The following is a 14,008-nucleotide window of genomic DNA, read 5'->3' on the forward strand; positions in this document are numbered from 1 at the left end:
ATAAAATAAGAAAATAAAGCCTCTGTAGTGTCAAGCACACAGAGAGTCCTTAATAAATAGTCATCGAATTAGTAAATACATAAGATCTATGTTTAGGAGAGCATAAATAATAATTATTATATAATAGAGATATTTTGAGGATAAAATGAAATAACATGAGTACAGAACATAGTTCTGAATCAGAGTAACCCTTCTTATTGAGGAAAGTTCTAGAAAAGCCAGAGGACGTTTGCCTTCTGTATCTTACTTCTGCTTCTGTTTTAAATTGTGGATAGGATTTATCTTAGCGCTAGAGGTTCTGTGCCATACTCTAGCTCTGTATATGTACGTACAGGGGAAAGTATTTTTGTTGATTATTCATATCCCCTAAATCTTTCATAATATTTAGGAGGATAAGTGGCAACAAGCCAAATGGATTGAAGTCCTTCAGCACACAATCAAAAACTCTTGCCATCCTGCTTTCAGGGCTTAAGCATGCATACCGGGAAACAAGAGGTAGTACATGCCCTATTTCATTGATTTCAAGATGCATATTTTAAATGCTTACATATCCAAAATCTGGATGCATTTTACAGCCAATGGCATCTTATGATTGATTGGCACCCTTTTTTTCCCCTTGGTAGTTAATAATGTAATAGGATGTCTTAAAATAGAGTTGATGAGATATGTTATAATCATCTATTAAAGTAGTGTTTTTCAGTGTTTATTTCTTATTACTACCCACCCCTGGCAAAGAGCCTTTAATCATTTTTTCCTAATATCTTATCTCATAAAATTTTAATACCACAGATATAGTGTATCTATATGATTACGTACTACATGCATATCTGTGTTTTATATATAAAAAGAGTAAGATTTTCACTTCTCCAAACCAATTTTCTTCCCCTTGGGGGCTATGTTACATCTGTTAAAAATGCAGGTGTTAAAGCAATCCATTCTTTGTTATTTTTAGAATCTTATTTACTAAAATATTGGTACTTAGGATCTCGTTCTCAGCTTTAGAGCTTTTGGCTTTAATTATATAACAGAATGTGTAGGAATTTTATAATTAATATAAATGTCAAAATGCTGTCAAAATGCCTGCAAAGTTTGAACATTTTCTATTTATCCAAACAGTCAGAAAGCTGTCCATAATATTTTTTTTGTTAACAAATAAAAGATCTTCAAGTTCAGTGATGTCCTTCAACCTATCATTCTTATTTTATGAAACATGATTCTTTAATGATTTCTGGGTATGCCTTTAACATGTTGACTATTTCACTTCTACATATTCATGACTTTAAAGATGTAACTTGAGCAATACATCCATAAAGAGACATCGGAAAGAACATCTTATTTTTGCAAAGTTCTAAGAAATATTCTGCTTTGTACTCCTCATATGACACTCAGCAGGAAGAATAAAGACATTTGGTTTTGAAATCTGTGCAGACTCATCTACTGCTGTCTAAGCAGTTTTGGGATTCTCACCTCCAACAGAAATAATGGGATGCAGAGCTCAGTTCATTTGTGACCTGTACTTTGCACTAGGAACAAGATAGGGACACAGTCTCTGACCATCAAATAAGGGTTTTCTTGCAAAGCTAATTGTTATATTTGGCATCTTTAACTGATGGAGAAAGGGGTAATTTGTGTACTTGGAGAATATCTTTAAATAGCAAAGTTGTTCAACGTGTTCTTAAATGTTCACTTATCTTTTGTCTGGGATATGCAGTTTAACTTCTTTTTAAAAAATTTGTAGTGCAAACAACTTCTAAAATTTATGATGCGTAAAATTTGGTTGTATGTATTTCAATGGTATTATTTCATATTTTATAATTCAAACATGTTTATATTAGTCCAATTGTATTCAGTTGCAATAATTAGCTATTTTGAGACTCAAATGTACCAAAACAGTGTAAATTATTATAGGGGATGTGAAGTATTCTAGTACACCAACCAACGTATTAGCAAAAGTTAAAACGAGTAGTGCTCCAAAGAGATTCATCATAAGGATACAGACATTCATGTCACGGCTTTACCAGTTAATTGTACACAGCTATTGTAAATAAATTGAAAATGAATTCAAAACCAGAAATCATCTCCCCCGCTGCTCCTAGTGCTTGCTCTTTCTCTGCCTTTTAATCGGAGCATCTCCATGATACTACGGGCATAGACATCTCTTAAATTAACGCTGATATATGAGTCAGTGGCTATATTCTTGGTGAGCTTCTTCAGAGCTTCACGCTGTCTAACAGCTGCCTCCTTGAGTTTCAAGGTGAAGTAGCAAGCAGAGAAGCGATCGTTAATAATAGCAATTGGCAAGGCCAAGACAAGGATTCCAGATAATATACACATGAAGGCCACAATTTTGCCTGTGGTGGTGTCTGGTCTAATGTCCCCATAGCCCACGGTAGTCATAGATGTTGTGGCCCACCACCATGCACAAGGGACACTTGTGAATGTTGTGTCCGGAATACTTTGCTCAGCGAAGTATTCTACAGTTGAAAATATGGAAATTCCCACAGACAGAAATAGGAGTAGCAGGCCAACTTCCTCGTAACACTGGGTGATGGTCATCCCAAGAGAGCGTAAACCTACAACAGAACAACTGCTGTCAGTCACTGGCACCCCTCTTCCCTTCTCCCTTTCCTTCTCCCGCTTTTCCATCCACCCACAAACATGCATGGCACACCAAGTATGTCCCAAGACTGGGCAATGTTCAGGGAATCCAAAGATGATTAAATCATAATAAAAAAGATCATAGTCTAGTTGATGGGCCCAGGATGAGAGAATAGAGACAAAGATAGATGTCTTCACTCATCTGGATAATTATTAAACTCCTACTCTTTATATATATGAAGGTGAGAGGTAAGTCTAAAAGGTAAGCAGAGGGTATAGAATACAAATTTTGTACTTCAGTCTATATAAAAAGAGGCCTTTGCAGTGTTGCATGTAGATGGCTCACTTGGCCAGACTTGCATCTCAATGTATCATTCAATGCCGGGATTTAAAAAATATATTTTATGTATGTATTTATTTATTTATTTTACTTTCCTGGTGAAGTGTAATACAATCAGGAGCCTGTTTGAAAGCCAGAGGAAGAAAGATGTATATCATGGCAGTGAGTTGAAGCAGCAGAAGCATTAGCCATTGTGACAAAATTCACATGAGGGCATCACATGTATAGTCAGGGGAGATTCTTAGTGGTGTAGCAGAAGGAAGTTCTTGAACTCTCAAAATAGCCACCGAAGGGTGGTGCCTGTGGCTCAGTGGAGTAGGGCACCGGCCCCATATGCCGGAGGTGGCGGGTTCAAACCCAGCCCCGGCCAAAAAAAAAAACTGCAAAAAGAAAACCTTACAAAATAAAAAAAGATAGACACGGAAGTCCTACTCCTTAATGCCAGAGTTATTGGGAATTATCTTCCTTCAGTACATACTAATTCTGATTTCCTGTAAGATGATAGACCCAAGTAGAGAATATTTCTCCACTGCAAAGGGTATGAGAATTCACTCACTATGAGCCCTTAAAGAACTTCTCATTGCTACCTCTAAGCATTTGTTGAGCCCTGGGAGACAGACCCAGGAGAGTCCCATTTCAATTTCATCTGTGAAGAGACCTAGCCCTGGGGAGTAAGTGTCCATTATAGAAGGAGGATTTGATAGATATCCAGCCTAATACTAGAGAGATGTTTCATAACTACAATTTGAAGTCATATCAACATGATGTCACAATGATATTGCCTCAGAAGTCTAAAGCAGTACGTCTAGAATCTTTTTTCTTGTATTTATTCTCTCACTGAAGACTATTTGAAATGCATTAACCTACTATTCATGTTCTCATTATTTTCAATTTTGCTCTTCAAATTTTGAGATATTCTTGAATTATTAACCAGCTATTTTTGAAGAGCAACGAATATAAATTTTGAAGTCTAACTTCAAAATAATGTATTTCACAATACCTTTATAATACCTTTTTAGAAGACTGGCTTTGATCTGTCTATATAAAATTATGTTTCTGAAATAAACTGACAACACGTGAAGAAGCCTATTATTAGTCTGGGGAAAGTCTTTCCAATGTTCAAAATAATTTCTTAAAGAAATACAAAATAGGTGGAATTTCTACCATGTTACGACTCAGGCAATCCTCAAAAATCGATCTAAGGGAAATATTAATTATTATGCCATTTTACAGATAAGGAGTTTGAGGTACAGAGAGGTACAGTACCTAGTACAAAGCTACAGACCAAAATTAAAACCAAGGCTGCCTGGTCAAATTATTCTATAAACCTCTCATTTTTCGTTTGTAATTTGTAATGAGGACATAAATCATCTATGTTTATATCCTACCAAATGTAAAATTGAGGTAAAATTGTCAAATACTTATGCAATTCTTCATGTTTTTGAGTAAGTTAAGGCTTTATTAATACTTTATATTTATTTTAGAACTGAGAAAACTGGCACAGAGGTGACATTGTGAAAATTACTGTTATTTTCCTTTTTGTTCTTTTGGGAAAAATGTAGTCTTTATTGGGTGTTTTAGGATTGAGTCTTGTGAAGAGTTTGTAAATACTTGAAGAAAGCATCCTATTATGTATGTCAGAAAACAAAGAGGGGTACTTATAAAAGTTGTTGGAAACCTCATTATCAAATCCTGCTATGTGATACTAGCTAGGAAAATACACTACCAAAATTATATTAGGATGAATCCTAATTGCCCCAAAGATGAGGGCAAACAATATATCAGGGGTTAATTTATATTTTTAGGGAGAGAATACTACCATCAATTATCTTTTAGGTAGCTAGTTGGACATACATGTAGGGGGAGAAGCTGATAATAGGAATCTCTAGCTAACTTGGTTGCACTAATATGTACTAGCATTAATACGTATTAATATGGCATCCTACTCCAGGGTTTCTCAAAGTGTGGTCTAAGAACCAACTACATTAAAGTCACTTTTTAAAATCTATGTTCCTAGGTCAAACCCCAAACTTTCTGGCTGTTGAAGTTCAGAATCTGCATGTCAACAAGTTTGTCTGGAGATTCTCATTTTCATTAAGGTCTGACATAAGGGGACTCATATGTACTCTAGACACCCAACCCGTACAGGGTTAATCCCTAATAACTACTCCCCTGAGAGATGGGAAAATAATCTTTAATCAATCTAGGTGATTTCCACTGACATAGACTATAATTTTCATGCAGTGTGTGTGTGCGTGCGTGCGTGTGTGTGTGTGTGTGTGTTGTGGAGAGATTTTTCTAGAAAATATTCATTAGGCTTTGAAAGGCTTTATGATACATAGAAAGCTAAGTAATTCTTATCACCCTCTCTTTCTTTCACACTATGTATGTACATCTCACTTTGGGGACAAGACAATTTGCAGATATTATATAAAGCATTTACTTAATGCCTTTTACTTCCTTTTAAAGTAAAATATTTACATTTCTTCTTCAAAAACTTTAGAAAGGCCAGCAGTGTGTGGTCATCTTTCTTTCTGGATGGCCAGAGAAGGCTCTGCAGGGCTGACTTTCCCTTCTGCCAGAGAACGTACGTGGCAAACACTTCTTGGGCACAGAAGATAAACTGGCTTGTGTCATTATATATGCTATATATAACTTGTATCTATGTATGCACATTTTGTCTAGAACCTTGTAAAGGCAGAGGGTATTTAATTTTTGTACATCTGAGTGTAGGATGCAAATAAATTGAGGTTAACAAATGATCAAATTGTCTGTCAACACTTCTCTTATGGAAAGTGTATGGGAGGCATCTTTTCCTCTATAATTGTAATAACAACTTCAAAGTTTTGCATCCCAAAACTTCTTTAGAGGGCATGGTAAAGTATGGGAGTGGGTAATTATGTATATCAATCCAAAGTCAATTCCCTGTACTACGGTCATCTTTGATGTTCACACACAGTGCAAATGAAAAGGCATCAATGAAATCTGAGTACCTGTAGAATGTCTGCCCAACTTTAGCATGCGCAGAGCCCTCAGCAGTCTCAAAACCTGGACTATGCGCCCCACGTTTTCCAGCTCTTGTGTGGTCTGGCTCCCGCTCAGGCTTTCCACTAGAAGAGTGATGTAGAAGGGCAAGATGGCCAGGAGGTCTATGATGTTGGGCACCTTTCTCAGGAAGCGGCATCTGTCCCGTACGCAGAGGAAGCGCAGGACAAACTCGCCGGTGAACCAGCTGATGCACACGTACTCCAGGATCTCCAGAAGCTGCAGGTCCAGCCAGCTTAACTCAGCTGACATCAGAGCCATGTTGACAATGGACACCGCCACGAAGATGATGGAGATGACCCCAAAGATTCGGGCAGCTGTGGAAGACCCAGGCTTCTCCAGGATATTCCAGAGCTTCTGCCGGACAGTGGGGCAAGGGCCTTGTGAGAAGTCCTGCTCACTCTCATGATGACTCTCTTGGTCTTCTGCGTCCTTCTTGAAGTCTAAAGTTTCACTCAACTCCTTTCTTCTGAAGTATCTTTTAGAGAAGACAACTTGGTGATTAGTCAAACTTCTAAAAAATTACAGTAGGAGATAATCAAACTTGGGAGGTCATACTTTTTATTTCAGTAAAATACAGTAAATATCTATTCACCTTTTATTCAGGTTATCTTTTGCCCACAGTATTCAGAATTTTCCCTTAGGAATATGATTTTTAAAAATGACATTTCTTGGTAGATGTGTATACAAAAGAAGGATTTACACATATCAGAGCTACTTTGGATTAATGCAATTTATTACCCGTTCTTTTGGTAGCAAGAACAGATGTCTGTCATATGGATCTTTTCTGTGAGTGAAGAAAAGGTATTTGTGAAGAAATGGTGGTACTAGCAGGAGAATAGAAAATCACTCTCAAAGTCCCAGAATCATTGGCTCAAGGGGTCAATGTTTTATAATCTGTATTTAAAAGCAAGTCTCCATTAAGTTTTTCAGAGTTAGTGTTCTAGGTTTGATAAACAATAATGTCCTACACCACAAAGTTTATCACTGCACGTGCATCTTTTGAAGCATGGTTTTTCTCATTCATTCATTCAAGAAATGTTGTCTATGGGACTGAATTTTCTCACTTTATACATTAAGTTAGTATACATTCACTCACTTAAAAAAGGGTCCAACAAGTTCAAAAAGTTCCATCCCACGTTGTCTTAGACCCTTTCAAGTCCCCTAAGGTCAACCCACGTTTCAGTTCTACAGTGGCCACAGAGGTTCTGAGGCCTGGGTTCAGCAAAGCTTGATCAAGTAAAGCTTCACATCTTCCCCTGAGCCTCTCTCTCCGTGCGCACTACGCCCCTGAGCCTCTCTCTCCGTGTGCACTGCGCCCCTGAGCCTCTCTCTCCGTGCGCACTGCGCCCCTGAGCCTCTCTCTCCGTGCGCACTGCGCCCGCCTCCCCGCCCCGCCTCGGCGCGCTCCAGGTACCTGTCCCTGCAGCAGGAGTCGATGCTGAGCTCGTCGATGCCCCAGTACTGGATCTCCTGCAGAAAGGAGAGCGCGCACAGCTGCTCCATGACGTGCAGGCGGCCAGTGCGGTAGTAGTGCAGGACATAGCGGAACGCCTGCGAGCTGCGGTCGAAGAAGTACTCGTTGTCCACCGGGTTAGCGTCATCGCAAAGCTCCAGAGGGCTGGGCACGGCGGCCAGTGCCCCAGGGCGGCGGTAGGAAGCCACCACCACCGCCAGCTTGCCGAGGCGCGTGTGCGGGAAGCAGGACAGCGCCTGCTGCGAGAGCACGAAGCGACTGCCGCCCACGTTGACAGTAAAGCAGTCCCCGAGAGCCAGGGGCTCCCCTTCGCCCTCGCTGCAGAAGACACTGGACTCCAGAGAGGTCAGGGAGCCGCTGTCCAGCGGCGAGTCCGGCGCTCGGCCGCGGGGAGGCAGCTCCATCCTGGCCGCTGCGCTAGCGCCGCACAGCTGGGGGCACACGGGAAGCCTCAGTGCTGAGAGGGCGGTGGCAAGTCCTCTGGGGGCGGCCGGGGTTTCCCGGGTTCCCGAGGGGCGTGCTTCCCACCGGCGTACCCCTGCTTTCTCCACCCCCCGAGTCTGTTCCTCCTCCCGCCGCTAGGGAGCTGATCGTGCACAAGCGGAGAGCGAGTAGACTGGGAGGTGCGAGGGGTGGCGCTAAGAGAAAGGGTCAGGTGGAGCAAGCCGCGGACTGCCCCGGGACGCCCTGCCGGCGGTCGCGGTCCTGGTTAAATGTGCGCACCCCTCGCCCAACTTTTACTTGCGAGCCCCAGCCCGGAGGGTGTACAGATTGAGTGACTCCTTAGTTGGGGTGGAGGGGCTGGGAAAGGGAGGGAGGGGGAGATGTGGAGTGGAGGAGGAGGAAGAGCAGAAGATGACGCTGGGCGGGCGGAGAGCAAGCCAGGGGGTGGGAGCGCGCGCCGCTGCCCGCAGGAGACCAGAACACAAAGTTCAGCCGGCACGGGAAACGGCGCCTGGGGCCGAGTCCTTTCCACCTTGCCAATTTATCTTCCTCCCTTTCTATTACAGCGGCTTCACCTACTTCCCCGGGGTGTTCGCTGGGGTTGGAGCACGTGGTGCAGGGTGCTCTGGGCAACCGGGCTGTACCATTTCTCCCAAATCACTCCAATTCCAGTCCGTCACTCACAGTTCATTTCCTCACAGTCCAAACCTCCTCCTGGTTGAGAAATAAGGATAATTAAGGGTGACTTTTAAATGAAGTACCAGTGAGTAAGAACCAGGGATCAGCATTGCCAGCGGCCATCCTGTTGGGTGTCCACCGCGTTCTGAAGCTCTTTGCACCCTTCTGTCCTTACAAGTTTCCCCGAGAGCAAGTGTTCTGGGCAAAGTGGAACTCTCATGTTAGAAGAGCAAGAAAAAAAAAAGAAAGAAAGAAAGAAAAGAAAAGAAAAAAGAAAACAGAACAGGCGTGGGTTGGGGCAGTTTAAACAGTAACGATGCCGTGGTTACGGGAGAAGCCCAGTGCTCGTGCCCAGGGCACATCGCCTGGAACTGGGCTCGGGCCAACCTGTTGGGCGCGGGGCGAGAGCAGGCGGTGGGAGCGCAGGGCAGTGACTCACCTGCAGCTTCTGGCGCGTCTGGGCTGCGCGCTCTCGGCGCCGCTGATAAGGTGGCCCTCTTTGACCCTCCCGGTCTACTCGTGAGGTCTGACTTCACCGGTCCCGGAGGGACACTCTGTTCACCGCTGAGCCCTTTGCCCGACACTTGCAGCCTCGCCTTGCCTCCACTCGTCTCCCCACTCGGGCTGAGCGATCCGCCCCCGCCCGCACGCTCTGAGCCACTTGCCTGGAGCTTCCCAGCTCAGCTGAGGGGAGTGGCAGGAACCGAGGGAGGGAGGAAGTGAGGCACACAGTGACCCTGACAATCCCAAGGACACTTCAGTAATTATTGCGTTTGATTCCGGTTTCCCTGGGTCTTCGGAAATGCTCAAGAACAAAATTTCCACCTGGATGAGCGTACTGAGCTCCACGTTCCAGCCGTTCCATTAGCTGAGTTGGTTGGCGTGGTCCGACGTTCTCTCGTTATTTCCAGCCAGCATCTCAGAACACGCATTTTGAAAAAGTCTTTGCTAGAGAGAGTGAGCCACGCTCATCTTTGTTGTTTAGAAAGCGTATATAAAGAGATGTGCTTTATGAGATACTGAGGACTTTTGCAGTTGGACGGTCATGTAGCTGTTCAATTCTGGCTTTGCCACCTGACTGTGGGACCTGTAGACGTCATGGACTCCGTGGGTCTCGACGCCTTCCTCGGCAGAAGTTGAAGTTTTGATATTTTCGTTGGTCTCTATGCCAGGAAATTCCGCAGGCCTCTGCAGTACCTTATTGAATCTTCGTGTGGATGCTCTGAAGTAGTAAGACTCCCGTTAAGAGAAGGTGAACTTGAAGCACAGAGAAAAGAAGCGATTTACTTAAGGTCACACAGTCCAAATTCAAATCCCGGAATAAATGTCAGAGGCTGCATTCATAAACAAAATGATGGGAAAATACTATTAAAATTTTTTTAAATGTAAATGTGGTTGCTTTTATTTTATTTTTTGCAAGTTCCTAAAGAAGGACAGGAGTTTAATGAAGTATTTTTTCCTGATCAGTTAATAAATGTCCACTGAAGTTTCACTGTGTTCTAGGCACTAATTCTAGGTGTTCAAGATACATCAGTGAAGAAAACAGACAAGATCTCTGTGCATTTGAACCTAACAGTTACCTTGTGAGGACAAAAAGGCAACTTCAATGAACTTTAAAAAAATATTTAATAATTAAAGGTTATTGTTCTTTTGACAGCTATCCATTTGATCAACATTTGTCTCCATAAAAGTGTTTTCCCTATGAAAACTATGAAGATGCTAAAATTATCCTAGTGAATAATTCACCATTCTGTCTAAGGACCGTGTTATTATTTTTTGAGGTAATAAACCTTTCCATAATTCAGAGGGAAAAACTCCAACATTTCAATTAGAGATGGTGTGCGTATTAAAAAAGACAAAGGGTCATAGTTTAGTTAAGCTTTATTTGTACCATAGAAATGGTAGAAAAAAGGGTCTATACTTTTTTACATTTTCTACGTTTATAGAAATGTAGAAAAAAGGGTCTATACTAGCTTTACAGATTATGGGGAGGAAGGAGGACAATGTTCAGAGAATGACTCCCTTAGGTGAGGAGGAAGCTCTTGGACAGAAAACCACAGGTCAGCAAAGGGTGACTGAGGCCTCCAGGTTCCCTCCACTGCCCCCATGCCTTGCTCATGAACCTCAGTTGTGATAAGTGGTGTCCTGTTATAATAATTAATTTTTTTTTTTTTGAGACAGAGTCTCACTGCGTCACCCTTGGTAGAGTGTTGTGACATCACAGCTCACAGCAACCTCTAACTCCTGGGCTTAAGCGATTCTCTTGCCTCAGCCTCCCAAGTAGCTGGAACTACAGGCACCCACCACAACCCTCTGCTATTTTTTGGTTGTAGTTGTCATTGTTGTTTTGGAGGCCTGGGCTGGATTCGAACCTGCCAGCTCTGGTGTATGTGGTTGACGGCTTAGCTACTTGAGCTACAGGCGCAGAGTTAATTAATTGTAATAATAAACAGCCTTTAAGTGTCCGGCGCTTTTCTATGCATCTAAATTCTCACAATGATATTATGAAGTAGTCATTGTAATTCTTAGTCACAGATTTCAATTGGATGCACCGAAGAGTTAAGTAACTTTCCAACCTACACAGTCAATGTATGAAGAAGTACATGAAGGGATTGAAGCAGGGTCTTTTCTGACTCCAGATTCTATTTCAGTTACTAAAAGTCTAAATTTTTCAATTTCACTTCAATTGTTATTATAACAATTTATACTAATTAAGGTGATCACAACTAGAGAGATGAAGACTGGTCAGTCAACTGGGAGTATATAAATATAAATGACCCGTTTTAAAATGGAGTAATAAAAATCCCTGCTGGTTTTTTATTTCATCCCCTTAAATCTGTTTACTCTGTTTTCTTTTTCTTTTTCTTTTTTTTTTGTAGTTTTTGGCTGGGGCTGGGTTTGAACCCGCCACCTCGTGTATATGGGGCCGGCACCCTCCTTTGAGCCACAGGCGCCATCCTACTCTGTTTACTTAATGGCACAAGTTTGAGTCAGAAAGCATATGAGTGAGAAGAGAAATAAGTCCATTCAAAGGGTACCTTACCTGGTCAATGATCCTGACCTGAGATATACCCCAAGGTATGTCAAGAAGTGACAGGAGAACAAGTGATAAGAAGTTGGGGGTGGTGAGGTCTTGCTTCCCATTTCATTCCTACATAGCATGGGAGGAATGTGACTGTCATGTGGGAGGCTGCTCAGTACTGAGATGTGAAAAATCGACAATCTAATAACTTTGGGTATATTCCCTAGTCATCAGAAGTTAGATTTGAGTGATTTTCCATTGAAAGTCTTGTTATGAAATATTCTACTAGTTCTCAGCTTTATCTATAAGGCCTATCCAATATTGATTTGAGTATTGACGCTCCAGTGACGACTGTCTCTATGAAAATTTTTATGAAAATTTCTAAAGTTATTAATGAACAACATGTATTCTTCCATGGTTGCATTTTAAAATTGGATCAAAAGAAAAAAATCATGGCACACTTTCAGTGTCTGACTCTGTTAATAGCAATTACAAAAATAAAAGCTAAGTGATTTGAAGCAAATTGGAAAACCATATTATTAAAAATATAGGACATTTAGGGTGGCGCCTATGGCTCAAGGAGTAGGGCGCCGGTCCCATATACCAGAGGTGGTGGGTTCAAACCCAGCCCCGGCCAAAAAAAAAAAAAAAAAAATAGGACATTTCATTTGGATCTTTGAAAAATAATGAGAACACTAATAACTGTAAAATAATCATTCTTATCTGTGATTCATTTTAATAATGTCATGATATTTCTGTGAAATCATTAATCTCATCTTTTATATGAATGTTTAAAAATAATTTTAGAGCTATGATCATAAGTAATTGATTTTTAGGACAGTATACATAATTATTAATTAAATAAATACTAAATATTACAACTTCACATTTAGTTTTGATACTTAGATAAGGGAAATATAATGAGGGAGTAACTTTAAATAAAGAGCTCTATAGAATTCAACTTAAGTAAACTCTACATTTGTATTTCAACCTCCTCACTGTGGACTCATCCATTTATACCAGATGTCGTTAATTTTTGTCATTCAGTAACAATGCAGACCATATTTCATGTGAACTATACATATCTTTGGCTCTGTATTTGATTCCTCAGGGACTGACAACCAGATGACCCAATTGCAATGACGTTTAAAAATACCTTTGTGTATGGACAAAGTGGCTTTATTTTCTTTCCTTTCCTTGCATTGGGATATGTTTAAAGGTAATAAGAAAATCTGACAAATTCTATCTATTCATCTTTCATGTGCCTTCTAGGTGCTTGGAATAAATCCTTCCAACTGTATGACAGCCCACTCTAGTGCAGAATTTAGCTTAATGTGGGCTTGTTCTGGATTCCTTCCAAAGGGAGACAATTATCTTTGGAAGTACCCAAGAACTCATTTTTATAGCCTAGTCTGCTACAGAGATAGTGCGATGGGTTGATGACGGTGATGGTGAGGATAAAAATATGATAATAATAGCTGCTACTTTTACTTATTTAGTCCTAGTTCTTCCTTTTATTGGATATGTGACATTAACAAGTTTCTTAAGCCCTCTATGTCTTATCTTCCTCATTTATTAAATGGGGATAACAATAGTATTTTATGTTATTGTTTTAAGATTAAATGAGATTACCCAGGCAAAATGTTTAGTGCAGTGCCATTATTCTTTTTTAATTATCTTTTATTATTATTATGCCTCGTGAGTGGTTTCTGTGCCTCCTCACCTTATGAAACACGGCCTTGTGGATAGGTGCCACATCAGGAACTTTACAAAGATTATCTCATCTCACTTACGTTTCACATCACCTTACGAAGAGGGTAATATTATCATTCTAATTTTACAGATGGGAAACCAGGATCAGAGTGTTAAAATAATTTTCCAAGTGTCAGGTAGACATGGATGTAGTATTGGACACATTTGTTTGGTTCAAAGTCTATTCTTTGAAAGGCATTAATATGAAAATAATGTGATGATGAGAAATCACTATTAGACATTATACTCTTATCTTTACAAGTAATTTAAAAAAGAGAACATTTCAATTATGTGCTCCAAATATTTAAGAGATGGCTACATTTTGTAGGCAATGACAAACATATTCCCCGTGATTTCACTCTTTAATAATTTGATTTTCAATTGTAGCCATCGAAAATAAGATACCTGATTGGATTGATCATTAAATGATCTTCACCATACCACTTTGATATGCAAAAGACTTAAGTCCAATTTTTCCTGAATTATCAAGAAAATGCATAGAATCAGGTAGTTTTTGTTCACCAGATTAACTCCTATAATTATACCAAAATTAAAGTTTTATAAACAAGATTCAGAAGCAGTGGAGGAAGAGCAGGGCGAGTGATCTGCTCATCATGTTCTGTGAGCTGTTAAGTGAACCCAACATCAAATT

The 14,008-nt window shown here is 40.7% G+C and overlaps 1 protein-coding gene across 1 annotated transcript; it reads right to left on the reverse strand.

Moving 5' to 3' along the window:
- Positions 1–1,992: 1,992 nt before the first annotated feature.
- Positions 1,993–9,143, reverse strand: KCNV1 (potassium voltage-gated channel modifier subfamily V member 1). The gene is made up of 5 exons (XM_053559015.1): positions 9,022–9,143; positions 8,484–8,618; positions 7,401–7,891; positions 5,932–6,461; positions 1,993–2,573 (listed from the first exon to the last, which is right to left on the reverse strand). The coding sequence occupies exons 3-5, from the start codon at positions 7,862–7,864 to the stop codon at positions 2,062–2,064; spliced, it is 1,506 nt and encodes a 501-aa protein (XP_053414990.1). The 5' UTR covers positions 7,865–7,891; positions 8,484–8,618; positions 9,022–9,143; the 3' UTR covers positions 1,993–2,061.
- Positions 9,144–14,008: the final 4,865 nt, after the last annotated feature.

The sequence above is a fragment of the Nycticebus coucang genome, chromosome 13, assembly GCF_027406575.1.
Source record: "Nycticebus coucang isolate mNycCou1 chromosome 13, mNycCou1.pri, whole genome shotgun sequence".
In the NCBI taxonomy this organism is placed as follows: Eukaryota; Metazoa; Chordata; class Mammalia; order Primates; family Lorisidae; genus Nycticebus; species Nycticebus coucang.

Excerpts from the sequence above, each read along its gene's own strand:
- KCNV1 (XM_053559015.1), bottom strand. The coding sequence starts at position 7,864 with ATGGAGCTGCCTCCCCGCGGCCGAGCGCCGGACTCGCCGCTGGACAGC. Across the intron at positions 6,462-7,400 it reads GACTCCTGCTGCAGGGACAG|ATACTTCAGAAGAAAGGAGT; the intron begins GTACCTGGAGCG and ends CTTCTCTAAAAG. Across the intron at positions 2,574-5,931 it reads GTTGGGCAGACATTCTACAG|GTTTACGCTCTCTTGGGATG; the intron begins GTACTCAGATTT and ends GTTCTGTTGTAG.